Below are 27800 nucleotides of genomic sequence, written 5' to 3' on the forward strand. Positions count from 1 at the left end.
TTCTTCATGCATATCTAAACACTAGAAGGTTTTCTCTTTTATTTATTTTATATTCTAGAGTATTCCATAGTAATGTCTTCTTTCTTATAATATTGAGAACATTGTAAAAGCTTGCATTGTATTCTCCAACAGAGATGATGGTGTTACATGTCCTGACAAGAAATTGGAATCAGTGGCATGCAACAAAGATTTGCCTTCCGCTCGTCTACCGGCTTGAAGTAGTATGAATCGGTATTACTTTGAAAAAGACATGTGCACTGCCCATTTGTGCATATCCCATAGTCCCCACACATCGTTGGGTAAGCACCAAGCACAATCACGGGAGATCTGCATTGCATCAGACAAAGTCCATTGTTTTATGTTACCAGACCATTGATGCAGCCTTAGGTGCCCATCAGACTCTAATCTCATGTACTGGCTGGACAGAGCCGGTGGCAGCAAGATATCTCTATGTTCACTAGACTGCATAATGATGCCCAGGCTGCCATTCCTGAAGGTAACCTTTGTTGGATCATTTCGTGTCTTGTAATTTTGCACCGGTGCATATGAAAAGTAGAGTTGTGGTGGTGTGGATTCAACATAACAATATAAACCATCTGGGAGTACCGTATATAGTACAACTGATTCTGAGTCGAATTTGTTGAAGATGTAATAGCTGTGAGCCTCATACCTTGCAGAAGTGATTGCATGGGGACCAATGAATCAGTCGGATGATCAAATGACTGCCAGGTTGCCGAGCTTCGTGATCTCCATGCTAGTCATGGATTTGTCTTACCACTAGACCAAACCATCCTCCCATGATCCCAACGACATCACGGAGGATGAGGTTGCCATTCCTAGTAAGCTCAAGGGTGGCGTTCTCCCTGACAGGGCTAGCCTGGTTGGCCAACCAGATAACCTGTTGTCCAGTTGACATGTCATAGAACCAGCCGCCACTGTCAGTGCTTACAATGAAGACAGAAAAGAGGAAGACATCACAGAGGGAGGCACAGAAGAACCCTTCAGCGAAGGACCATCCATCAAAAGAAAAAGGCTGTGCCCTTGGTGAACGGAGGACGATAGCACGGACGGTTGTACCATCCATGTAGCTCAAGCCGTTTGGGAGGGAGGCTTTTTATTGATCAACAGTGTTGGGAGGTTGACAGTGGGATAGTCGCCATAGTTGAATCCCTGCACGGCCATTAACGATGCTGCAGCTGCAAGCACGATGAAGAAGAAATTGGCAGAACCCAAGGTGCGGAGCCTGCACGAATAAAGAATGCTGCAAGAAGAATCACTTGATGATTTAGTTCTTGGAATATTCGGTAAGCTAGGTAGCAAAAGACTATAGGTGTTGCAGTCAGGAATGGGCTTGCGGATCAAGGAAACCTGCAGATACGGAGCGGATGCATGTGATAGCCAGAAAGGTGACCTTGCAACAGCGGAAGCTGCCTGGATCCAAAGACTCTCAAAGTCTTGGTCTACGTCTTTGAGTCTCTCCGCGTGATTTATGAGCTTTAGGCTCCTGGACTGTCCAAACCAGTCCCAAAGTGTCACTGATTGGCTGTTCAAAGTCATTGTCATCACAAATTGCTCGTCCCATGCCTTTCAGCATCTTACTGTCAAGAAGAGCAGTTGTTGACTTGTCGGTCGGGACTGGGGCTGTGTACTTGGACCAAATGGAAGGATCTTGTAATCTTGACTTGCCCGTTGTGTGGCTTTAATCAATGTAAAGCCAATCACTGAGCCTGTTAATTACTGTAGAAAGGAGCAGGTGCTGATGGCAAGAGAAGTATTTTCAGAGTGGTTACAGTTAAATAAGAAGCTTCCTGATTAAGCATGTAATGACATCCTCCTTGCTATTCTGTTATTCTTTGCATGCTGGAAAATATTCTAGTTTGGGATCTCAAACTGTACGCATGAATTTTTTTTTATTTCTCAGAAAAATATCTTTGAAGTTCGCTGTGATTTTGTTTTGGAAACAGGCAGATAGAAATGGAGTGCGGCTAGGCGTCATGTGAATGAATTTCATGGGAGATTACCTTTTCTCACACTGTCCTGGTGGGCTGCCTGCTCTGCTCATTACCCCCACGAAACGCCGCATTGACGGGACTCAGGGTGGACGTTCGAGCTGGGCTCGGCGAGCTGGCCCAAGCCCGTGGCGAGCCAAGCCAGCTCGGCCCGAGCCTGATTTTTTTAGACCAAGCTGAGCCCACCAAAATGGCTCGTCACATCTTCAGGCCGAGCCCAGCTGAGCTCGGTCCAGCTCAGTGAGCTGGCCATTTTGGCCCACTGGCGGCCCACGCTCAGATTTCACGGCTCATAGATGCCTCCAGCCCAGTCCAGTCGCATTTGCCTAGGTCAAAATTACCTGCCTCTCAGTTCCTACGAACCCTGACTCTCCTAGGCAGCAGCCGCCGCACAGCTTGCGACGAGCTTGGACCGAGCCAGACCGGCGTCCACCCTGGGACAGGACTTCCGCCGGCGGTCCAAATTGAACCCCCGACGGCAGTCGGTGCCTGCACTCCCCACAAAGCCGTTTTCCACTCTCGCGATTCCAGGTAAGTCTTTTTTTGCCCCAATTTTGTTTCTTAAATTCCTACCTTTCCCAAGCAGCAGAGGTGGGGAATGATACCATAAGTGTAAGATTTTGATTTCTCTTTCTTATTCTAGAAATCTGTGTATGCACATCGTTCCTCACTAAACCCCCCACCCCCCACCCCCCAGAGATCGGCTGACAATGGATTCCCTGCCCTCGCCGGCAGCAGCCGCGGCCCTCATGTCGAAGGTGCTCGATGACGACAACCTCCTCCACGAGATCCTCCTCCGGGTCGGCCTCCCCACTACCCTTGTCCGCGCCGCGCTCGTTTGCAAGCGCTGGTTCCACAAGGCCGCCGACCGGGCCTTCCTCCGCCAATTCCGCCAGCGCCACCCGCCCCGCCTCCTCGGCTTGTACATCAATGGCATGTTCTTTACCGATACACCCGAACCGGCCAAGGTTCTTCCTCGCTTCGTGCCGATGCTGACCCAGACCCAAGAGCCGGAGCTCGCCACCGTCCTCCGCCGCATGGCAACCTTAAGCTTGGACACCATTGAGACAATAATGATTGAGCAATGCTGGAACGACAGTGTCTTCTTCTCCAGATTCCGGAACCACAAATACACATATGAAGTGCACAACCCGCTGTTCCCTGACAGAGGCGTGGTCATCCTCCCAGCACCAACATGTGCCATGATAGACGATGGCCATAAACCTACCTTCTCTCGCTTCCTTTCCACAGGAGGCGCCGGCTGCTTATCGTACATGTGGCTGGCAATGGAGATCAATGTTATTGTTGGAAGATCTACCGGGAAGGTACACATGTTGGGAGATGGTGTCCGGGTCTTGCTTACCAAAGCCACGACACAACTCCCCCATCCGCTATGGTGGCCAAAACCTGTACTCATCCACGATAGGATCTACATGGTTGGGGGAACCTCTAACAACATTCTTGTGTTGGATTTGGCGAGCTCTAGTTTCTTCACTATTCAGCTTCCAGAAGGGGTAGAGTGGTCTTCTGGATATAAATATGGGACTGTATTCTCACGGGCAGATGATTCCGGAGTTTACCTCATCGATTTGAAGGAACTTCCGTTTCGCATCTGGCTCCACAAGGATGATAACTGGTTGCTGGTGGATACCATATGTTTGCGTGAGATGTGTGCTGCTTTTGAGATGTCTGATGTCATGGTTGAGGATGAGCATACTACTGCTGTGAGTATAACCCAGGTGGGAGACAATGCTGAGTTTGTGTTCTTGCAGATGGGTTCATACACTCTCTACTTGGATATCAAGCGCAGGGTTCTGCGTAAAGTGTATGAGAAGACAGAGAAGGATCGATACGTTTGTCACATCCATCCTTGCATGATGATTTGGCCTCCCACATTCCCAGCGCTCAAGGATGATTCTACAAGGTTTGTATTTGGTCTTTGGGTTATCAATGCTCTTGTTTAGACTATCATGTCCTCCAAATGAAATGTGAACTGTTTAAATTTCCTTTGGTCTGTTGCTTTGTTTTGGAATGTGCTTTATGCTTAGCAGCGGTTGACTTTTCTGTTTTGATCAATACACCATTGTGATCAATTAGTTGTGAAAAGTATCTGCATTTCTGTACTGACAATGCTTCATGACTTTTCCCAGTGGTGCGTAATGATACATTGTTCGGTATAACTGTAATGGTGTAGGTATATGATTGATTCCTTAGGACACTTTAAGACTACCACTTCAGCAACAATATTTCTGCCGCATGTCGAGTGATAATTTATAAACACTACTCCCTCCGATCCATAATAAGTGTCGCTCATTTTGTATTAACTTAGTACAAACTTTGTACTAGATGAGCGACACTTATTATGGATCGGAGGGAGTACAGTTTATTTGTGTTTCGTCATAATAGAAGTTGTTTGTTTGAGTTATTATCAAGGAGAAACTTGCAAGATATGGGTCTAGCATGGGACTACTGTATGATAAGGGTGTCCCCTGCGCATGGTGTGTGGTCATTGGTTTGTGAGTGGAGAAGGAAAATGGAGATATGCATATGAAAAATTACACACATAGGGTTCAGCAATTGAAAGTGTTAGAGTTTATCTCTTTCATCTTTGTTTCTCCTATGGTCATATATGTTGCATTATATAAACTCGGACTGCCTTTGAACTCTTTACCTCAAACTATCATGTCTCAGATCGTTCATACTTGTTATTCTCAGAATGTTCTTGTATAATGGAACCAACTTTTATGGTTCCGAATGCTGAAGCATGCCATTTTGCACACAGATTTCAATCGTAGATCCTTATATTTCACATGCCACACTTGGCTTTATGCAACTTCTCCGATTTGGATATATTTTGATTGTGATTTTCCTCCTATATATATGACAAATGTATAATCTGATCTAACAATATGTTTCCTGGGTGACGTTTTAACCTTATGCGAGCAGTTGTTTGTTCTATTTGACTAGTGGTTTAGGATACCTTAGCCGTTTTATCCGTTTTGCTGAAACAAATACATTGCTTTTTGGCCTTTGAGTGCCACATAATACTCCCTCCGATCCTAAATTGTTGTCGAAATATTACATGTATGCAGACGCTTTTTAAGAATAGATACATTCATATTTGGGCAAATTTGAGACAATAATTTAGGATCGGAGGGAGTAGTTGATAGCCATTGTAGTAGCCACTTGTCTTGTTAGTTCATTTGATATCCTGTTCTTAGTTATTTTCATCCTAATCCCTGCCGTGCTTTGCTTGAAACAGAAGTGCCGCTTGAAGAACAAGGGTTGCAGGAGGATGTTGGATGTTGTCTACGCCAGTGACAAGAACACCAACAAGGAAGATCCGTGGGCTACATTTATCTTCCTTTCTGATAGCCAAAACCTCTTATATTGGCTGTCTAAACTAATAGTTTGTTAGCCGGAAGGGGAGACTATGTTATGTAAACTGGAGCAGATGATTAGGACGAGGCCAACCTTGCTGTTTGTACTGGATCAAGATATCTTATGTTCTGGTCGAGATCTTCCTTCCATGTTGTCCGACTCTTTGTATCAGAGTTGTTTGCTGCTGCTTCTTCCGCTAAAACTGACATCAAGCTCTCTCTGAAGTCAGAACACCTTTTGACTGATAACTCATTAAACCGTGTTTTTTCCAAATCTTTGTTGTTCCTGCCATCTGATATTCTAGGACGAAATTGACCAACTTGAAATGAAAGGGATCTTGATGAGCATGTGAATCAGAAACCTCCTTATCACACATCTCCTTCTTTATATATACATTTGCTCTGGCAGCTACCTGAATCGGAAAATCCATCTCTTAGATTAGCTGATGTATCCACATTTCTTCCGTAAGTAACAAGTGGGTATGAGAGGTTGTCACAGGCAGCCGATGGCGGTGCCAGAAGGTGTTATGTTGTTGCCTCTTTATTTATGGAGCTTCATTCGGCGCGTACGCTCTTTTCTATATTGGTCAACTTGGTAGAAAATTATACTGACAATTTATATGACTTCTGTTTTTAACTCTGGCCGATCGCCATACAAGGAAAAGAGAGAATTCCATATTTGCCACTCAAAATTTGCATAGAGTACAAATATGCCACTACCGTTAGTTAACCGTTAGTTGACCGCTAGTAAGAGATGAACAATTGTCAAAAAAATTCATATTGACCAAAATATACCCTTGGGTCCACATTTGCAGCAGGATCATGATTGATGAATCACCGGAGAAACCAATATGCAATAATTAGGGAGACATCCATGGTCTAGTAAATCTCAGGGCAATCATGTGCCAATCGTGAAGTTCTCTGATATTAGGCAGTCATTATTATTCATTTCAATTTTTTGCTGAAATTTACTCCGAAACAGCGTGTTATTAACATCTTAAAAATCTGGAATTATAAGTTCTCTGAAATAAGTACTTTGTTGTAAAAGAAATCAACATACTATGTAGGGGCAAAATTGTCTTTTTATCTCTTACTTAACGGTCAACTAACCGCAGTGGCATATTTGTACCACATACAAAATTTGAGTGGCAAATTTGAAACAACGAAAATCTCAGTGGCATTTGGGCATATGAACAAAATTTGAGTGGCAAATATGGAATTATCTCCAAGGAAAATGGCACATCTGTGTAGTTTTGGGTTATTAAGTAGATATTGAAACTTAAGTTTATTTAGTGAGAATTTAGGTTGCAAGTTGTTTTGAGGAAGTAATAAGAAGATCCCTTTTTGTTGCAATCTGGCTTTGCCGTGATCTACTAGAGGTAGTACCGGTCCTAGTGTCAACAAAATCCCACTTTGGTATACTTGGCCAAGAATAAGATCAACAATGATGATTATAGTGAGCCTTGATAATAGTTGCGAGGTGACACATAAGTTTAAAAATGATGAAAATATACAAGTCAATATGTGAGTTGCACAAACTAGTAAATAAAATGCACCGGGTGGCCCAAAATACTACAGTCAAAGCCTGGCGTGTTGGAGTTAACTCCGGGCGATTTGAATATTTAGATGACTAAGTGGGTTTTTTAATTCTTGAGATGAATTAAGCTTCTTGTTTTTCTTTACAAGGGTAAAGAGCTTCTGATTAATTTAGTCGCAATGAAAGTGCATTCAAAGACGTTAATTTTTTTTTGTTAGAATCTGAAACCCCAAGTGCACACTGCCTCTGAGAGAACAAAAAGTGCTTCGGGGCCAGAATAACAATATTTTGGTTAGAATCTGGAATCCAGTTGCACAAATGCTTCGAGAGGACAAAGAATGCTTCGGGGCCAGGAGTACTGCTCCTATTTTAGTTAGAATTAATCTGGAACTCAAGTGCACAAATGCTTCATCTGAGAGGACAAAGAGTGCTTCGAGGCCAGAATATCTACTACGAAGTTGATTGCCATAAGCAGCAAATGCGAGAACAGGGAATCCAAACGAATACTTCGAAGTCAAGATAGCCAAAGAAAGTAGAGTTGCAGAGGCTAATGCTATAGGGGCCAACCTGTGCCGCATGGCAGCTTTGGGGCACAACCACATGTTGTCCAACCACAACCAATCTTACCCGGCAATCTCTATAGAACAATGTCACCACTTTCTGTGATGACGAGCTACAGATCCAGAGGAGAACTACGTGCTCCTACACCTCAGCTCCAGCAGCTCAGTATGCGACCACCATATGTGGCCAGCACGTCATCACCTTTTATTCCAGCATCTGTGCCGCATGGCAGCTTTGGAGCACAACCACGTGCTGTCCAACCAGAACCAATCTTACCCGTCAATCTCTGTAGAACAATGTCACCACCTTCTATGATGATGAGCTACAGATCCACAGGACCACAACTACGTGCTCCCGCACCTCATCTCAAGCAGCTCAGTACGCGACCACCATATGTGGCCACTCGCGCAAACCAGCAGCACCTCTCGGATGATTCTTTGGTTCGGAATTTTCAGTCTCCTCAGGGTCCTAGTATGGACATGGTGATTTCAAGTGCTGAATCTGCTATGGTTGTCAGTGTTGAGGTGCCTCTGAAGTTTCGTATTGCTCGGTCTATTTTGTCTTCATTTGGGGCACCAAATCTCTTTTGCGGAGCTCGTCAGCTACTGCTACCTTCGGTTCCACCTATGAGCCTCATCAAGAGATTTTTTGTCACGTGCAATTCCCCAGCCTTTAATATTTGGAGTGGAGAATGAAGCCAATGACAGTACTGCTATTGTTCCTCATCGAAGGGTTGCCCGTAAGCGTGTTTTTTCAGATGCTCCTTCAGTGTTCCCTCTTAGGGTCCAGCCTCGTTCCTCTGTTGTCATCTCGGAAATTACAGGGGATGGTCCGGTGACTCCGATGGCGATTGATCCTACTGAGCCTGGATACACGCGTAAAAGGGGACGCAAATCTAAGGTTGCCACTCCCGAAGTCACAACGGAACTTCGACGCAGTCCTCGTCTGAACATGTACCGTGGTTTTAAGTCACACCAGATTTCTGATGCTCACAAAAAGCGTCAAAGGTCAAGCCAAGGGTGACTCAGCTTTTTGGGTTCTGGAGAGGCGTTTGTTGCTTCTGAAATTCCTCTATCTACGCCTGCGGCAGTGCTCCAGAAAGTGTCTACTGATATTTGTGGTATTCCTCCTGAAGAGGTGTCGACGTCGATCCTGCAGGAGGAGGGCTCTGATGTTCAGGGGACTTCGTCAACTGCAGCTGCTTAGCTGTGTTTCATTTCAGTGTGTGCTTTAATAATAAGTTTCCTTCAGAGTTGAACACTTTTATTTCCGCTGCAGTATTACGTCTACTCAAGTCCGGTCTTGGAATATTTTGTGTTGGAACACTAGGGTCTAAATGCTGATCATAAGCACACTGCTATTAGGTCTCACATTGATGCTTGTTGTTGTTGTATCCTCCGTTTACAAGAAACCAAGCGTGAGACTTTTGATCACTCTTATATTCGCAAATTCCGCCCGAAACGTTTGAATAAATTTATGTTTTTTTTCCTGCGGAGGGAAACTCTAGGGGACTCTCGACAGTGTGGAACAGTTCAGTTTTCACTGGTCAGGTTCTTTATACTGATAGTTGGGCATTGGCCATTGGTTATTCGTTTTGAGAGCACACAATCGAATGACAGTTGGCCCTTGTGATGGTGAAAGAAGACAGTTTTTTTGTGGATCGGCTTTATGGATTAGATAATTTCGATCAGATAATAATTGGATTCTAATGGGAGATTTTAATTTCATCCGTTCTATGGATAACAATTGTAACAGGCCTGGGGGCAATGTGGATGATATTCTCTGCTTCAATGACATTTACCAGAGCGCAAAGTTTAGTTTACGTCTGGAGTAATATGCAGACTACTCTGTACTAGAGCAGCTTGATAGGGTTTTTTGCGTCTCTGAACTGGACTTCAAGTTTTTAGGTTTGATTTTTTTTTTTGAAAAAAAGGTTTGAATTTTTTTGGGTTCAGCGTCGGCGGTTTAAAGACGTACACTGTGGCTTTGGCATGGCAGACTTCGGTTAGAGGGCATAATTCTGCTATGATTTTGAATAATAAACTCAAGAACGTAAGAAGGGCTCTTAGAAATTGGAGTGAACATCTTTCCCGCCTTGCTTTGCTGATTCAAAATAGTGCAATGGTTTTGTCTGAACTGGATGCTTTAGAGGAATTACCATCTTTCAGTTCTTGCGAGAAATTTTTTCGACCCTTTCTTCAAAAGAATATATGTTGCTTGCAAAAATTATTAACAACAATATTGAAAAAAAAGGTGTGCAATTCGGTGGGCAAAGTTTGGTGTTGAGAACACTAAGTTTTTTTATCACATTGTTAAGTTTTTTTAACACAAAGTTTGGTAGTAGTAATATTCTTGACTTCTTGAGGACCATGATGCCAAAGCTGAAGCATAGGTGAATCTATTCTTCTCTTCTTCTTTTTTGCGGGGCCGAGACGCGGCCGGAAGAACTCGTCGGAGCTGTCTACTCTGACAACCTTGGTCCGTGGAGGCGCCGAGAGCTCGAGACCACCTGGTGGCCCCTGCACCCCCTTGCCAGCCGCCCGCCGGTCGGGGTGTTCGTCGTCCTGGTTCTCCGAACGGTGGCGGCGCATGCGCCGCGGCAGCCGCGGCCGAGGTGTTAATGCCCCGCCGCAGCTGACACTGTGCCCGCGCTGCCGCCGTGGCGAAGCAGAGCGATGTCCTCACCTGGCACTAGAAGGGCACGGACGCGGAGCAGCCGTCAACGCCAAGGTCAAGCAAGCGCGCATCAGCTGGGCAAAGGTACGGCCGCCCTCCTCGCTTTCCAGGAAGTTTCAATCTCCCGTCGCACCTGTCCTCTTTTCTCAATCCGCCGACTCCGCGTCGCCACGACCTCGCGGTCTTACGGTAAGTTTACTTGACGTACACTGGCAGTCGTCACCATCATTCAAGCTGGGTCAATGAAGTCAAGAGAACTCAGGAACACCCATGTCCGGATGTCCCATCCTCACTGCGCATTCTGTGCAGATGACCTCCCAACTTCCCTCCACCTACCTGCTCTGCTCCACAGTCCACACACCACAGAGCCGGTTTTGGGGGGCGTGTGCTCTCTCTGGTTTCAGGTACGCTGGCTGCCGCTTATGTCTCCACTGCAGTACTCTCTCTTTTTTCTCGAATAAGATCAAACGCAGCCTGCTTGTGCTCATTGCTGGCTGTAATCAGTTCGCTGGATACCACCGGAGGATCTACCGAACTTCAATTAATTGTTAAGGTACGCTGTTGCCTCCATCTCCTTCCTTCCTCTGATCACTAGTCTCTTCTTCCCCCTCCCCCTTCTTTGTTTTTAACTATGTGGTGTGTCACCTGTAGATCCAAGTGTTCCGTCGGCCGGAAAAAAGTCTTCATTTTTCCCTGGATGTTGCTTCATATTGTAGTCATGTTAATCCTGGTCAAACCAAGGAATTTTGCTGACAACTGATATTTGAGAACATTGTCTCGAAATGGTGTTTGTGTTGGTTATCAGTGAACAAACAGAACAAACTATACTCCCCTTCTATTTAGGAGTGTTCCATAGCTTTGATTAAAAGTCCTTTTCTTGTAAAAAACTCTTTTGCAAATGTACTCCCTCCGATTCATAATAAAGCTGCCTTTGTTTAGGCTGGAGCTGAACCCAAGCTAGGAGCTGGAAGAAGCTGATTTTCTGCTGGAGCTGGAAGGCTGGAGCTGAAACTGATTTGCTATTCATTTAGGGTGGCAGTGAAACTATGGCTGCAGCTGGATGGAAGTGGAATGTCTGTAATGCCCCTGTCTATTGCAAACTTTGATTAAGTGTTGTGTTTTCTGATGTAAGCACAACTGACGAGTTTAAGAGTTGTTTTCGACGTAAAATACTATTATTTAACTTTGATATAAGAAAAGTACAACTAATATAGCCATTGTCATAATTAATCGTTGTCCAAAAAGTTAACCATACAATGTCATAACGGATAATCATAGCCCAAAAGTAATATTAAGTACATTTTTTCATAGTCTAATTATTCCTTATCGGCCATCAGTCCATTGGCAATAGTTTCACGAGTGGCATTCATGTTCACATTGCCTTGTCCCTCATGGTTCCACCCATTTGTGACAACCACATGCCCTGGTGGCATGTAGTCCTCATCACGATCACACTTATCAAAATCCTCGTCGAACAAATGGCTCTCTCTAATGAAGTTATGAAGTGCCATGCAAGCGATGATAATCTTGGTTTGCTTCTTTACCGGGTAACTCGGGACATCGCCTAAGATGCGCCACTTTTGCTTCAACACACCAAATGAACGCTCAATTACATTACGGAGTGAGGAATGAGCAAAGTTGAACAACTCTTGTTTACCACTTGGTGCTCGGCCTATGCGGAACTCAGGTAGATGATATTTCTGTCCTCTGTATGGTGCAAGATAACCGGTATCATTGGGATAGCCAGAATCGACAAGGTAATATTTTCCTGCACAATGATGTATGTGTTAGTACGAAAGAATGCATACATACAAGAATGGTATACGTGTGATGCAACAAAATAATTGTTAGCAACGGACACATTGCTAGATGCCTCTGATTTCTCTTCACTAATGACATGATCAACAAATCTTTTGAAATCCTTTCCATAAGGATCTTTCTTGGGCCTCTTCGGACTGCAAGGAATGGCACTTGCCCCCCCCCCCCCCCCCCCCACACACACACACACACGCACGCGCTTCATTTTTGGCATAGGCAAAGGACTAGGGTGAGGTGTTCCTTCATCACCAGCCTCCAAGTCTACAATACCATCCACGTCTTGGCGCTCACCGGTGTCATCTTCTTCAGCACCGGGCATCACCGAAGAATTGCCGGTCACACTTGCTCTTTGAAACATTTTCTCTGGCCATTCCAAGTTGTCCGGGGGGCCTTTTCGAAAGCGTTTAATATCCTTATGGACCTGCACATAATTCATCAGTTTTGTTAGTACATTACAAAATAGCATATGAATAAAATGGAGAACTAATTTAAACACAAATACCTTGATCAGGTATGCCCACTGCTCTTCACTTGCTGTTATAGTTCTTTTTACAGGATCCCATCCAAATCCACTAGCCTTTTGCATGTAATACACCCATGCTGTCCAAATGCTTTTCAATTCATCCCAACAGTTTTTGAATTGCTTACGAGTATACAGCCTACCAGTTTGTCTATGGAACTCTTCACCTAAATTGTTATAACCGGTAACGCTCAAAGTCTTGGTAGGCCTATTGCCCTCGTTGGCCTCTTTGCAAGCAATCTCACAAAAAATCCTGGCCGCATCGGTATCCCACACTGCCTTTTGACTTGTTTTATCACCATCCATTGTTTCACTTACGAAAGAAACATAAAAAATAAGTCACAAACCTACAATCATCTAAACAAGTGTACTGGACATGGATACAACCTACAATCATCTAATGAAGTGTACTGGACAAATTCAGATCATATGATAGAATCAAAAAACTACAAACATGGATACACCCATGGACAGAATCATCAGCACAAGCAACAATTCCAATACCAGTTCATAGCTACTAGATTCGCAGACTGAAGAACTCGTCAGCACAAGCACAAAGTACAGTACTCGTCTTTTAACAGCAAAAGATTCGCGGATTGAAGAACCGTTATTAGCATGAAAATATTGGGACACATCGTAGTGGAGATGCTCACCTTGCTGCTGAATCACTTCGAGATGGGATGAAGCACCGTCGGGCGGAGGAGAAAGAGAGGCTGCGTCCGGGCAGGTGGTCGGGCGTCGGCGGAGGAGGCGGATCCCGACGAATCTGGCGTGGGCGGCCGGCGGTCAGGCAGCGGTTCGGCACCGGCGGAGGAGGCTCGGTTGGTAGCTCTAGGGGCAGCCCGGTGGGAGGAGAAGCAGGGGAACGAGGGAAGGAGGCGGCCTTCGGCGCTGATCCGGCGAGGGCGAGCCGGCAGCGCGCCCGGCGGCGGTGGATCTGGATCGGGCGCCCCGGTCGCCTCGTTGTGCTCTGCTCGGGATTGAGCTGAGGATAGGGAAGGGGAATAGAGGAGGAGAAAGAAAAGAAAACGTTTCGCAGATATTTCCACCAAGTGGCAGTTTTGCCGTAAATACGGATTAAGTGGCAGGGCGTGGGATTTTTCTTCCAGCTCCCGCCAAAACGAGAAGCGCGTTTTGAGGTGCTTCTGCTCGGTAATACAAATTGGGCTGGACCTTGTTGTTGGCAGCTGGCTGAATTTTTTATATTTGTTTTGGCTTGTTGACTTGTTGGCTCTAGAAGCCAAATAAGCACAAGGCTCAGTCTAAACGAAGGGACCCTAAGTGTTTTGGATTTTGTACTAAGTTAGTACAACTTTGCACTAAGTTCAAGACACTTATTATGGATCGGAGGGAGTACTTTATATATACTTAGTACACAGTAGAACGTAATGCTATTAAAAAAATGTGACAGGTGTTACGGTTACGGCACAGTGGGACAACTTAGAGCGGGCAGCCACTATTGCACAGCTGGTGGGAGTGGACACGCTGGGGCTCATCTCGATGATCGTACAGGCAGCACAGACGGTTCGCCGTAACAAGGAGACCTGCCAGGAGCTCGTGCAGGACGTGCAGCTGATAAATAATGACCTTCTGCGGATGCTGCAAGACCCAGAGATGATGCAGCGAGCCGAGATTGTGAACGCGCTGAATGGCCTGGAGGGGACGCTCCAGGAGGCGTACAACCTCATCAGCTCCTGCCGGGATTGCAGCGCAGCATACCGCATTTTCATGGGATGGAAGCAGACCGACCAGTTCCGACGCGTGAAGAAGAAGATTGCAAAGCACCTCCGGTTCTACCCTGTGATCAGCCATGCCGACATAACCCGTCGCCTGGAAAGACTTAGCAATGGTGCTCTATCGTCGACATGCTCATCCCAGGTATGTTCAGATTATATTCCACTGTAGCTAAAGGTCTTTGTGCTAGTAGTCTAGTATTAGAGTCTAATATGTCTGAAATTTTACTTTGTTGTTTCAGGGTGCAGGAGTGCTGACATCGTCTACTAGCCACTCAAACTCTGAAGCTTGGTTAGAACTAAGCAATTTGGTCACATAGTCAACTGGCCGCCACATGATTTCAAAAACATCTGTCCACGTACAAAAAACAACAACTGAATTTATCTTTCAACAATGACTATTTGAGGGCTGAAGGTAGCTTACAGCCTGTTGAATTAAAAAGATGCCAAGCAGGAACAGAGTCCATTTCGGTTGAAGAATACCAGCAAGCAGGTAATTCATTCAGCTAAATTGGCAATAACTATTTATAGAATTGGGGCCACTGACTTGGAATATTTATTTCAGACTCCAAATTGCATCCTAGTCTCTCGTATGATTCCAAGCTAGAACAGGGGGAGCTTCTTTAATATTTTTTACTTGCTTGCTTGATAATAAGGGTGACCTCCTCAGTTCTTATATACAGGTGCTAGTGCCTAATACTCCTACAAAAAGCCATGTTAACTCCTAAATAACTGCTACTGCCATCTGGATGGCCTTGCTGACGTTATACCTGGTGTTAGGCACATGTGCAAATGATACACTTGGTTGAACATGGTTTATTCAAACTATATTCCAATTTATTTTCCATATATTTCTCACGAGTACAACAGCATTTAATTGATTTTTTTATTCAGGTGAGCGTGAAATTGGTGAAACATCGTCGGCTAGGAAGTTGAGGTTCAAGTGGGGTCACTCGTTGCCCCGAAAGAAGCTAGAAACTGCTCCTTGCTTTCGGGAACTCACTGGGCCAGGTACTATCTGCAAGTACTAACACAACATCAATGAATGCTAAAACTAAGGTAAATGGATGATTTAGTCTAGAAAAAGATGTAATAGTTACAGCATGAAAGAACCCTACCCATAAGAATCTTCTATGAAAGGAAACTCCAGTCTTCAGTACTAACAAGCAATCAGCTCACGGTGCATTGCCTGCAGGAGTTTCCACTTTCATCTTCTCTGAGTTGTCGGCTGCTACAAATAGTTTTGCATTTGAATGCAAAATTAAAAGTTGCAGATGTGCTGATATATACAAGGTACATATGATGAATGCTTGCTTTTAGAAAACCTCCTTTTGGATCAAAAAGAAAAGAATTCCTGTTAATTTCTTGTATTATTCTGTACAAATACTTCTTTAAGGATCCAAATCATGTTGAACTTTTAAATGCATAACTAGCACGGTGATCCACGCATGGCTAGATTCTGTATTGTTACATTTATTTGTATATTTATTATATTAGCTGGGAGATACTAGTAGGATATTAGATACACAATCAGGATTATAAAAAAAATCATAAGCCAAAATAAGCCCTGCTAAAACTTATTTTGAATTGTTTCCCAGCCAGTTAGCTGCAGCCCACTCAAAATATGCCCTGCTAAAACTTTCATGTCTGAACTCTAAAACAACCCATCAACCACATTTTTCCTACATAATATTCCAGGAATTTGACCCCTTCTATCAAATTCCTATTTTTTTTGTACTTTTATGCCTTTTATTTTTGGATTGTTTTTGGGAAAAAAGTCGTATAGTCTATGCATGATTATTACGTTTTTGCACATCTATCCTTTATGCAGCAAGCTCATCTTTTGGTTAAAGAATTAATTACACACATCTTTATTTATTCTACTACATAGTTTGTGCAAATTGCAGGACCCTTTTTTTCACTATCATCTCAAAGCGAAAGGGTAGTTGCTGCCCTGGCTCACCTGCTCCTATTTGCCTTCGCCAATTTTTGAGTCCACCCCTAAGCCAGACGATAAGTTCTCTGGTGCGCCACATTCCCATTGCATGATTTCCATAGCATCTCCCAGAATTCAATAACCGTTAAACGGTGCCTGCTATTGCAACAGAGTATCATAAAGATTCTTTGTGAGCTTGAGGTGTTCTTCCCTCCGACGTTTTTCGATATCATGGTCCATCTAATGATCCACATAGTCGATGAGATATTGTGCCTAGGGCCCTAGTTTCTGCACAACATGTGTGGGCCTGAACGATACAACGGGGTTCTGAAGCGCTACGTTCGTAACATATCAAAGCCAGAAGGTAGCATCATTGAAGGCTTTAGGGCAGAAGAGTGCGTCGAGTTCTGCACTGATTGGTTGGCCGATCAGAAATCAATAGGCATTCCAGAATCGCGGCACAAGGGAAAGCTTGATGACCAAGGTCGTCTTGGACATAAGCAACTTAATGTGTATGGAAGAGGCAGGCAAGCCGACTTTGAAAGAGCACATCTGGTGGTGTTGCAACATGTCGATTGCTGTCGCCCATATCAGGAAATGCACATGCAACAGCTTCGAGATGAAAACCCTAAAAGAGGGGAAGTCTGGATCCACAAGGAGCACAATAAAAGTTTCACCGCGTGGTTCAAAAATTACTAGTATGGCAGGCAGACAAGCAATGTATCTGAAGAGACGGCTGCATATTTGTCACGGAAACCTGCTTACCACGTCTCTACTTGGCAATCATACGCTATCAATGGCTATACCTTCTACACCAAGTCTCAGGACAGTAAAAGCACATATCAAAATAGTGGTATAGTCATGACTGCTCAAACTAGGACTGGCAGCAATAGCAAAACCAAAGCGTACTTTGGCGTTATCGAGGAGATCTGGGAATTGGACTACTCGATCACAAAGATCCCAATGTTCCGTGTTAGATATACCCAAGGGGACAGAGAAGAGAGTCACAGGTTCACGACTATCGTGCTACCTCCCGAGATTCCGCGTGAAGAAGTTGACGTGAGAAAACCCGGCAAGAGAGGAACCATGGGTCTTTGCTAAGCTATGCAAGCAACTATTCTACATAGACGACTCAGCGATAAAGGTCGCGTCGTCGTAAGAAGAGGGAAAAGAAGCATTGTTGGAGTAGACGGAGTTAGTTCACAAGAAGACTACGAAGGTTTTCATGATCCGACGACTGCTGCAGATGACAAAGAAGCAGAACGCATGATTGACAGAAGGAAAAGGAGAGGGAAAAGAAACATTGATGGGAGCGAGAAGGAATTACCAAAGAAAGCCTATCTCAGAAGCACTGCGAAGGAAGTTCTGACTTTTCGAAGGAAGGACAAGGCCAAGAAAAATGCCTAGCTAACGAGTGTAGTGACATTGTATTTGTACTCGTACTAATTAACTGAAATTAATATGTGATGTTTTTCTGTTGAGAATATTTCTATAATTGTATTGTTTTATGTTTTTAGATGGTCCTACAATATTTTTATAATGTTTAAGATTTTTAGATGGTCATCAGTGTCGGTCGCCACGGACACACCCGTTACTGATGTGAGCACATCAGTAACGGGTGCTGACACCTGACCAACACTGATGTGGGAACATCAGTAACGGGCTCTAACCCCCGACCGACACTGATGTCCTTCCTAGGGTAAGCCTAGAAGCACATCAGTGTCGGGCGCGGAACCGTCGACCGACACTGATGTCTTCCACTATATAAGGCCGAAGCGCCGCCGCTTCTTCCACACCCACGCGTCTGATTATAGACTCGCAGTTGGGATTTCCGCACCCGATGGCGAAGCGCTGCCTCGCCGCCCTCTCCGTCGCCTCCGTCACGTCGCCCTGCTCCGTCGCCGCCACCGTCGACGTACCCGGCCCCGCGACTTCGTCGGCCCCGACTCCGCCCTCCGCCACCTGCCGTCGCGCCGTCGCCTTCGTCGACCCCGGCTCCGTCTCCGCCACCCACCGTCGCCTCCGTCGACCCCGGCCCCGTCTTCGCCCGCTGTCGGCCCCGTCTCCATCGACCCCAACCCCAGGTGCGTACCCCCGTAGGTTTATGCTTAGTTCATCTCTTTACACATAGAGAAGTGTCGTTCGTATTCACACATTTAGCACTCTGGGAATTGAGCATGATGTTGCTTTCTGCTGTCCTTGTACCCATGGGATTCCTGTGAGGGACTAATCATGGAAAATTAACATGTGACAACACCTAATACACTGCATTCATCCAGCCATTGTAGCACTATGCAAACAATTTTAACGAATAACAGAATCGATATACAAGGAAGGCTGATTAATCCATTAACGTTTTCTCCGCATTTGGCTGTCTTTGCTTTGCTTTGCTTAGAAGGTTAAATGTTTTTTTTCTTAATTTGGCTACAACATTTAGTATGAGACAGCCAGTTTATTACTACTAGTAAACAATTGATTCTTGCTTTGGATGGCAAGCCATCTGAGGGAGGAGCAATCATTTTTTTTTCTTTGATGGTACGACCACTAATTTAATTATCTATTTGACATGAACATGTTGTAGGCCCATGATGTAATACTAATATTTATTCGATAATTACTTGTGTTATTCTCAGCAGGTTCGATGGTTTTATATGTTGTTATGTGAGCCGTAGGATAACTGAATCCACTGCTAAGAGAACATTGTTCGTAAATTTGAGTCAAGAGGCATTGTTATATGTTGTTATGTGAGGCCCGACCATCGTGTCGGGACATTGAATGAGCCGACCATCGTGTCGAGGGAGCATATATGCGGGTGGGAATGGTTTTTATGCAGGTTGTGAACTCTCGGTAGACCAAAATTGCTAGTTATTTTAGCATAGGTCATGCCGAATTTTTTTGTTTTCCTGTCTAGGTTATGCCAAAATTTTCCGCTACATATATGTGATAGGTTTGATTGCATATGTAGTTCACAAAATGGACAACAGTAGCCAACAAGCACCTGAGGAGGAACAAAGGTTACGTTACGCCGTAGATGAATCTGATGGATCTGGCAATGAGCAAGAACTCGAGGGAGGACACAATGAGCAAGAACTCGAGGGACCTTCGCAGCCTAGTTCACAGGCAACAAAGAAGAGGACGCCTAGGGGGAGCCACCCCTTGAAGGATTTCAAGTACGTCGTCACTAAGTATTCCGAAAGAGGCCGCCCAGTGTCGTCGGTGAAGGCACAAACGACATACTCAATGACGTGTGGCGCCATTGCCCGTAAGCATTGCAAAATCACCAATGAGTGGGAAACCATTAATGAAGTCACTAGAAATCTCTGCTTCGCGGACGTGCACCAGAGGTTCCAAGTTAGTGACGAGTGGCGGGCGAGATTTGATGCGGCGACGAACATATCATTGAGGAATGGTCTCGCAAATTGGAAAAACAACGCTCGAAAGTGGCTGAACAAACCCTGGGAGGTGGTAAAACAAAAATGGCCTCAAATATCCGATGAGGCCACGTGGGAGGAATTCAAGAAGCAATCAACTGACCCTGCCTTCCTTGCGAGTCAAGAGAAATTTAAGAAATTGCGCGCGATGAAACAGTTTAACCACCGGCTCGGGAGTGCTGGGAAAGAGGGAAAGAGGAAGGTCTGGCGGAAGCAGGACCGTCAGCTGGAGGCAGAAGGGAGGGTGCCTCCTGTGCATCAAATTCTGAAGGACCCACGTGCTAGAGAATATGCATGTCAGCACATGTCCCTAACGAGTGGGCGGGCAAGGCACCGATGCAACTGCATGTCAAAAACTTTGCGGTAAGGGTTTCACGTATTCTTGTTTTTTTCATAGTGATGACACACTCATCCATATAGGCTCACATTGCTTCTAATGTCTTATGATCATAGGAAAACGCCCACAAATGGGAGGAGAGCAAGAGGTCAGACTGCTCCACCGACTCCGTGCAAAGCAAGAGGTGGGAGTCGGCCATGACAGCCAGCTTGCAAAAGGCTGAGCACACTCTGGAATTTTATTTCCCGCTGGCTCCGACGCAAAGCAGGGGCCAAAAATGAAAGGCCACTGATGAAGAAATAATAGAGAAGGCAGTGGCGGGGGCGCATGAAGAGGATCAGGCAGTTACAAGAGAAACCGCAGTGGTACTCGTACATCATCTGCTAGAGGCCGTCGCCAAGCAGAACCCCGCCCTTGAAGGCATACTTTCGGTAGGAATGGAAGGTTTGAACTCCTTCCTCCCTCTCTTCCACCGCGGCCGCCGAAGAGCAGCGCCGCCTCCGAAACACGTGTTGAGGGCGTCGACGAATATGACGTCACCCCACATTATAGCCCGACTCGAACCGTCGACATCGACGAAAGCCAACCGGATCCAAGCGATGGCATCCGGGACAATGATCCGGGTCCTAACGACGACATCCCGGTAATTCCTTACCATAATCATGCTTTTACGTACCACTTTCATTAATTCCTTACCTTAATCAAGCTCTTACGCACCATGGATTTTGTTGTTACGCGCAGGCAACGGTGAAGTGTCGTATTCACGTAGAGAAGCCTAGGAAGCCTGTAGGTGCATATGGCCGTCTTATGCCCAGACAGTCGCCGCTGACGGTCCACGGGAAACTGATGGATGACACACAAGTGAGTGTGATGGTGGACTCCGTTGTCACGGAGCATCATGATCATCCCGTCCTTTTCCGTCCGGAGGAAGGCGTGGACATCCTAGGCGAATGTAAGAACTACCCCATGATTTGGCCTAGGAGGCTGGTATCTCTTCACAGCCAGCGGCCCTCTCAGACTCCATCTCCGTCAGACCGACCCGGTCCGACTCCATCTCCCCCCACCCGCAAAGGTCCTCCTGCATCGCCGCTCGGCCTTTCACCTACTTTGCCGCCTCCTGTCGATGACGCGGAGCACGGAGCCGATGAAGGCACCGATCCAAGGCGGACGTACTCGTCGCCTCCACAGCAAAAAGCACGCCTGACCACAGGAAAGGCTGCTAGCCTCCCTCCCCCGTACTCTCTCATGGGCGCGGCGGAGTCCATCGGTGGCCGCCAAATCTCTGACAGGTACAAGGTGGCCCAGTTTGAAACTTACTAGGACACAAAGCGGAGAAACAGAAGGAGGGGGCGCAGCGGCAAGGATAGGAAGGACAACCCGGACTCCTCAAAGGTCAAATCCGATGAAACATTAAAGGATCCTCATGTGCCTGAAATCATTGGTTTGTGGGAAGACATGAGGGATGACGTTGCAAAGGAGAACCCCGTCCAAGGTACAAAACTGAAGGCCGACGGAGCCTATTTCGTGGCTAGGGAAGGCAGCAAGGTGCTTATGTTCTACCCTGGGAGACCGATGGTCAACCAAGAAGACTTGAAGGGCATGTCATGGGAGATGCAAGATCTTCATGACTTCTACTTGAATGCATCAACTCATTCTACTCAGCATGCCCAACAAATCAATGTTCAAGTGCCAGCACATTATGGCTTCTACAACATGTCAGAGGATGGGATTCAAACACAAGATATCACCTTTGGCGTGGAGTTCAACGAATTGTTCCACCTCTTCAACCAGAAGCCAACTTGTTAAGGGTGTGGTGTGCCTACCAAACGAGGGAAGCCTTGCGAAAAGGTAAAAGGAAGGTGGCCATACTTGACCCCACGATGTTCAGCTACAACGACATCGGTACAGAGCCACATAAGACACAATCAAGAGAGCGGTTAGGCCGATACCTTGAGGCATTCCTGAAGAGATACCATGACATGGATGATATCATCCTTCTCGTTAATTTGCAGTAAATTGTTTCAATAAAAACTATGTACTGCGTTATTTCTTTTGCTACTCATGTCTATCACTCTTTACTTACGGAAGTTTGTACCTTTTGAAAACAGAGACCATTGGGTGACACTAATCGTGACCCTGCCGATGGCCACGGTGACGTACTTCGATTCACTATCAAGGCCGAAGGGTGCTGAACAACGCCCATGGAGACCCATCAAGACACTCCTGGACGTCGCTTGGAAAATGGCACTCACAGAAGACATGGCTAAACTCGGCTATCGCAGTGAGCTTAAACATCAGTACCACTTCCCCTGCAATCAACAGCCAGAGGGCAGTGTGTACTGCGGCTACTACTGTTGCTTCATTATTATGGAGTGGGTCTCCAACTTCAAGCGAGTGGAAGGCGTACAAGGCTATAGAGGAGTACTGGATGGGCCGAAGGGATCATAGACACCTCCCTAAATGGCTAGTGTATAACGTTCAGAGGGAGCTTGCCCATTTCTTGAACGAGGAGGTCGTCAGACCAAGTGGGGATTTCCACCCACGAGCTGCGCGTCTAGTTACTCGGACTCACCGAAGAGTTTAGAACTACATAACTTGATTGCGCGACGTAACACTAGCTAGCTTGAACTTTGTCATGTTTTGTATAATATTCTTTCTTGTAACTAAATAAAGTAAACGATGGAACATCAATGCTTTCAGTCTGCGTATTTCTGTGTATTAATTGAATTTTTGGAATTTTTCTGTATTATTGTGTGTTGAAACGAATATTTTAAATTACTTTTTTATTACTGAAACAGTATCAGTGTCGGTTGCTTGCCCGACACTGATGTCAAACGGGCGACCGACACTGATATGGCATACTTCATCAGTGTCGGGCGGTGAAGAACCCGACATTGATGAGAGGCATCATCAGTGTCGGGCGTGGCACCCGACACTAATGAGGGGGTCATTACTGACAAGAAGTGAGTGTCGGGCGCCCCGCCCGCCACTAACGAGCTATTTCGCCCGACACTGATGGGCTGTTTTGTAGTAGTGCTAGGATCTTGTCTAGGATCATCGTTGAACTTGTAGGCGTTAGAAGGGTGCAAGGAGGGTTTACTTCTTGATGAGACTACCGAGATGGTAGGATGCTCTACACAAAGGTGACCTCTCTCTGCCTAGTTGCGTCAGGTTTACGTCCAACTAGCGAGAGTGTTGTAGCGCAGAAATCTCGGTGTTGGGGTTTACCTTCACTGTAGAGAAGATGTCATCTAGCAGGTTCATCATTGGGACTTGATGAGCGAAAACGCCTCGTTGTGATATCTCTGCTGTACATCCCGTGGGGTGTATTGAGTTGCGCATGGTAGCATGGGAGACACACATCGTGTGGGTAAAGCCGTACAACCTCTGCAAAGTGTTAAAAACTATTCGAATAGCCGCGTCCGCAGTCATGGACAAACTTGGTCAGGCCACACATTGTTAGACTTGTTTTTCATAAGGTTTACAAAGGTTTTATAAATGTAACGGACCACATGGGTGTGCTCCATTGGGGTGGAAAACTGGAGATATTTTGGTTGTAGCCAAATGTAGAATGAAATTATTCCGTGTTCATGTAGAAGCATGATCACGGCATGTTATTACTCTTTACTATTACTGTCATCTTTTATAAATGTTGTTTTACTGCTTTTACAAACTACTTATCATATTGCAAAGTAAAATTGGCTTTATGCAATGATGAAAGTAGAATAGAGCCTTTATTTGTACTAAGCCGTGCATGAATATTCTGTTAACCCTCCTGGGTTGCTTGCGAGTACATTCAAAGTACTCACCTGTCTTGTCATGTGGCCAGAGATGGAAGAAGATCCGAATGTCAACAACGATGCCGAGAACGAGAACTAGGACGCTTACCCCAGTCGGTTGCCTGTGGGATTGGCATACCGATGTGTCCACGAAGTTATCTTTCCGCTGCATTTTATTTGCTATTCCGACTTCAAGACTTTTGTGTAAGACTTGGCCATAATGGCCTTACTATTGTAAGACTTTAATTCCGGTAATGTATGGATGTTATGTTGAAGGGGAGCCTTGGCGCAGCGGTACAACTGTTTCCTTGAGGTCACGGGTTCGAGTCCTGGAAACAAAAAGACCCAAAGTGGTCGGACCCTTCCCCGGACCCTGCGCAAGCGGGAGCTACATGCACCGGGCTACCCTTTTTTTTATGGATGCTATGTTATTCAGTTCGTTGTGTACAGTGGTTACTGATCACGGGACCACTATATGTAAGTAAGCACAATAGGGTGTTCTGGTCGGTCTGCAGACCGAGGTCCCGACGGAAAGACCGAAATCAGAAAATATGGGGATGCTCTCAAGGGGGAGAGGCAACGGGAATCAGAGGCCATAGTGAAAATACCGGAAATTAAGACCCCATTGTATCCTTTTCTTTCCCTTCCATGGTTCTCCATGGTCGCTGCTCCTCTGGCCATCCTTCTGCTGCCCAAGAACAACCGCTGGTCACTGTTTCTCCTCTCCCTCTTCTATGAGAACAACGACTCCAAGAGTCGCCATCGCAGCTGCTCCTTTGGCCGCCCTTGTGCTGTGTGATGTCCTCCGCTCCCATTCTCCTACGCCAGCGCCTTCCGGCAAGAGGCCGCCGTCCAGTGGCGTTGGACCCAGCGCCACCCCCACAAAACCACTTGAGCTGTCCGCACCGCCCCTTCCCGAGTCCTTCTGCACCGACCGGTCCGGATTACAGCTCAGAATACCACAGGTCCGGGCTAGATTTTCAGAGAAGAGGGGGAAAAGCAGGACGCAATGACGGAGGTGGCCCTTCGCCTGGGCCAGACCGACCTCACTTCCCCCCCGCAAGTCGCGCCCCCTCCTCTTCCTCCTCCTCCCCGCGCTATTTAACCAACTTGTCTCTGCTGTTGTGCTCTGTCCTGCTGTCCTCCTCACCATCACCGGCAGCGGCTCCCGCTTGGCCACATTTGGTGTGTAAAGAAAAATAAGTACATTCTGAGTCGGTCGAAAAAATAAACTTTCCTAGGGGAGGAGCGTTTGGGTTACATCAAACGTCATTTCGGAAGGGGGTCCATTTATTCCACCTCCCCGGAATTGGCCCAAATTGATTTCCCAGGCTTACACATGCATCTTAACCACGACTGGCGATTTTGTTTCCTGTTTTGAATAAAATCAAATATGAATTCACGCAGCAAATGTCGAATGGTGAGCAAACTTTGAACCGCCATACGAAATTCAAATAAGATCAGAAAAACGCGAAACCTTCAAGGAAGGTCTTGAATCGAGTACTAGGTCGTGTGAAAAAAAAAGAGGACATTCTGAGTCGGTCGAAAAAACGGAGTTCCTTATGAGAGGGCCGTTTAGGTTACATCAAACGTCATTTCGGAAATGGGTCCGTTTTTCGATCTCCCCGGAATTGGCCTAATTTTTTTTCCCAGGCTTACACATGCATCTTAACCACGACTAGCGATTTTCTTTCCTGTTTCGAATAAAATCATAAAAGAATTCACACAGCAAATGTCGAATGGTGAGCAAACTTTGAACCGCCATACGAAATTCAAATAAGATCAGAAAAACACAAAACCTTCAAGGAATGTCTTGAATCGAGTACTAGATCGTGTGAAAAAAATGAGGACATTCTGAGTCGGTCGAAAAAACGGAATTCCTTATGGGAGGGCCGTTTAGGTTACATCAAACGTCATTTCGGAAAGGGGTCCGTTTTTTCGACCTCCCCGGAATTGGCCCAAATTTTTTTCCCAGGCTTACACGTGCATCTTAACCACGACCGACGATTTTGTTTCCTGTTTCGAATAAAATCAAATATGAATTCACGTAGCAAATGTCGAATGGTGAGCAAACTTTGAACCGCCATACGAAATTCAAATAAGATCAGAAAAACGTGAAACCTTCGTGGAATGTCATGAATCGAGTACTAGTTGGTGTGTAAAAAAACAAGGACATTCTTAGTCGGTCCAAAAAACGGAGTTCCTTACGGGAGGGCCGTTTCGGTTACATCAAACGTCATTTCGGAAGGGGGTCCGCTTTTTCAACATCCCCGGAATTGGCCCAAATTTTTTTCCCAGGCTTACACATGCATCTTAACCACGACTAGCGATTTTGTTTCCTGTTTCAAATAAAATCAAATATGAATTCACGCAACAAATGTCGAATGGTGAGCAAACTTTGAACCGCCGTACGAAATTCAAATAAGATCAGAAAAACGTGAAACCTTCGTGGAAAGTCATGAATCGAGTACTAGTTGGTGTGTAAAAAAACAAGGACATTCTGAGTCGGTCCAAAAAACGGAGTTCCTTACGGGAGGGCCGTTTGGGTTAATCAAACGTCATTTCGGAAGGGGGTCCGCTTTTTCAACATCCCCGGAATTGGCCCACATTATTTTCCCAGGAGGCTTACACATGCATCTTAACCACGACTGGCGATTTTGTTTCCTGTTTCAAATAAAATCAAATATGAATTCACGCAACAAATGTCGAATGGTGAGCAAACTTTGAACCGCCGTACGAATTTCAAATAAGATCAGAAAAACGCGAAACCTTCGTGGAAAGTCATGAATCGAGTAGTAGTTGCTGTGTAAAAAAAATAAGTACATTCTGAGTCGGTCAAAAAAATAAAGTTTCCTAGGGGAGGAGCGTTTGGGTTACATCAAACGTCATTTCGGAAGGGGGTCTGTTTATTCCACCTCCCCGGAATTGGCCCAAATTGTTTTCCCAGGCTTACACATGCATCTTAACCACGACTGGCGATTTTGTTTCCTGTTTCGAATAAAATCAAATATGAATTCACTCAGCAAATGTCGAATGGTGAGCAAACTTTGAACCGCCATACGAAATTCAAATAAGATCAGAAAAACGCGAAACCTTCGACGAAGGTCTTGAATCGAGTACTAGGTCGTGTGAAAAAAATGAGGACATTCTGAGTCGGTCGAAAAATCGGAGTTCCTTATGTGAGGGCCGTTTAGGTTACATCAAACGTCATTTCGGAAAGGGGTCCGTTTTTTCGACCTTCCCGGAATTGGCCCAAATTCTTTTCCCAAGCTTACACATGCATCTTAACCACGACTGACGATTTTGTTTCCTGTTTCGAATAAAATCAAATATGAATTCACGCAGCAAATGTCGAATGGTGATCAAACTTTGAACCGCCGTACGAAATTCAAATAAGATCAGAAAAACGCAAAACCTTCATGGAAAGTCATGAATCGAGTACTAGTGGGTGTGTAAAAAACAAGGACATTCTGAGTCGGTCCAAAAAACGGAGTTCCTTACGGGAGGGCCGTTTGGGTTACATCAAACATCATTTCGGAAGGGGGTCCGTTTTTTCGACCTCCCCAAAATTGGCCCAAATTTTTTTCCCAGGCTTACACATGCATCTTAACCACGACTATCGATTTTGTTTCCTGTTTCAAATAAAATCAAATATGAATTCACGCAACAAATGTCGAATGGTGAGCAAACTTTGAACCGCCGTACGAATTTCAAATAAGATCAGAAAAACGCAAAACCTTCGTGGAAAGTCCTGAATCGAGTACTAGTTGGTGTGTAAAGAAAAATAAGTACATTCTGAGTCGGTCGAAAAAATAAACTTTCCTACGGGAGGAGCGTTTGGGTTACATCAAACGTCATTTCGGAAGGGGGTCCGTTTATTCCACCTCCCCGGAATTGGCCCAAATTGATTTCCCAGGCTTACACATTTATCTTAACCACGATTGGCGATTTTGTTTCCTGTTTTGAATAACCTCAAATATGAATTCACGCAGCAAATGTCGAATGGTGAGCAAACTTTGAACCGCCATATGAAATTCAAATAAGATCAGAAAAACGCGAAACCTTCGAGGAAGGTCTTGAATC

The 27800-nt window shown here is 45.4% G+C and overlaps 4 protein-coding genes and 1 pseudogene across 6 annotated transcripts; 3 read left to right on the top strand and 2 right to left on the bottom strand.

The window, feature by feature from the left end:
- Positions 1-234: 234 nt before the first annotated feature.
- Positions 235-1084, bottom strand: LOC100825941 (annotated as a pseudogene).
- Positions 1085-2719: 1635 nt separating this feature from the next.
- LOC112271716 lies at positions 2720-3973 on the top strand. Its single transcript, XM_024461488.1, has one exon. It carries the CDS (start codon positions 2720-2722, stop codon positions 3971-3973), a length of 1254 nt encoding a protein of 417 aa, XP_024317256.1.
- A 5864-nt stretch (positions 3974-9837) lies between these two features.
- Positions 9838-11333, top strand: LOC106866299. 3 transcript variants are annotated; one of them, XM_014900053.2, is made up of 4 exons: positions 9838-10352; positions 10473-10567; positions 10668-10716; positions 10815-11095. In XM_014900053.2, the coding sequence occupies exons 1-4, from the start codon at positions 10077-10079 to the stop codon at positions 10914-10916; spliced, it is 522 nt and encodes a 173-aa protein (XP_014755539.1). In that variant the 5' UTR covers positions 9838-10076; the 3' UTR covers positions 10917-11095. The 3 variants fall into 3 exon arrangements, with proteins under 3 accessions (XP_014755539.1, XP_014755541.1, XP_014755540.1); XM_014900055.2 differs by having other exon boundaries at positions 9841-10247; XM_014900054.2 differs by lacking the exon at positions 10815-11095 and adding an exon at positions 11103-11333 and having other exon boundaries at positions 9854-10352.
- A 30-nt stretch (positions 11334-11363) lies between these two features.
- Positions 11364-13538, bottom strand: LOC100826880 (L10-interacting MYB domain-containing protein-like). The gene is made up of 4 exons (XM_014900052.2): positions 13155-13538; positions 12484-12814; positions 12252-12402; positions 11364-11931 (listed from the first exon to the last, which is right to left on the bottom strand). The coding sequence occupies exons 2-4, from the start codon at positions 12805-12807 to the stop codon at positions 11480-11482; spliced, it is 927 nt and encodes a 308-aa protein (XP_014755538.1). The 5' UTR covers positions 12808-12814; positions 13155-13538; the 3' UTR covers positions 11364-11479.
- Positions 13539-13916: 378 nt separating this feature from the next.
- Positions 13917-14605, top strand: LOC104584333. Its single transcript, XM_024461046.1, has 2 exons — positions 13917-14379; positions 14477-14605. Exons 1-2 carry the CDS (start codon positions 14002-14004, stop codon positions 14552-14554), a joined length of 456 nt encoding a protein of 151 aa, XP_024316814.1. The 5' UTR covers positions 13917-14001; the 3' UTR covers positions 14555-14605.
- The last annotated feature ends 13195 nt before the right edge of the window (positions 14606-27800 follow it).

Source organism: Brachypodium distachyon, chromosome 3 (assembly GCF_000005505.3).
Source record: "Brachypodium distachyon strain Bd21 chromosome 3, Brachypodium_distachyon_v3.0, whole genome shotgun sequence".
In the NCBI taxonomy this organism is placed as follows: domain Eukaryota; kingdom Viridiplantae; phylum Streptophyta; class Magnoliopsida; order Poales; family Poaceae; genus Brachypodium; species Brachypodium distachyon.

Coding starts and splice junctions, on each gene's coding strand:
- LOC112271716 (XM_024461488.1), top strand. CDS start 2,720: ATGGATTCCCTGCCCTCGCCGGCAGCAGCCGCGGCCCTCATGTCGAAG.
- LOC106866299 (XM_014900053.2), top strand. CDS start 10,077: ATGCGCCGCGGCAGCCGCGGCCGAGGTGTTAATGCCCCGCCGCAGCTG. Junction 10,568..10,667: donor TGTGCTCTCTCTGGTTTCAG/GTACGCTGGCTG, acceptor GGCTGTAATCAG/TTCGCTGGATACCACCGGAG. Junction 10,717..10,814: donor AACTTCAATTAATTGTTAAG/GTACGCTGTTGC, acceptor TGTCACCTGTAG/ATCCAAGTGTTCCGTCGGCC.
- LOC100826880 (XM_014900052.2), bottom strand. CDS start 12,807: ATGGATGGTGATAAAACAAGTCAAAAGGCAGTGTGGGATACCGATGCG. Junction 12,403..12,483: donor AGTGGGCATACCTGATCAAG/GTATTTGTGTTT, acceptor AATTATGTGCAG/GTCCATAAGGATATTAAACG. Junction 11,932..12,251: donor TGAGCGCCAAGACGTGGATG/GTATTGTAGACT, acceptor ATCATTGTGCAG/GAAAATATTACCTTGTCGAT.
- LOC104584333 (XM_024461046.1), top strand. CDS start 14,002: ATGATCGTACAGGCAGCACAGACGGTTCGCCGTAACAAGGAGACCTGC. Junction 14,380..14,476: donor CGTCGACATGCTCATCCCAG/GTATGTTCAGAT, acceptor TTGTTGTTTCAG/GGTGCAGGAGTGCTGACATC.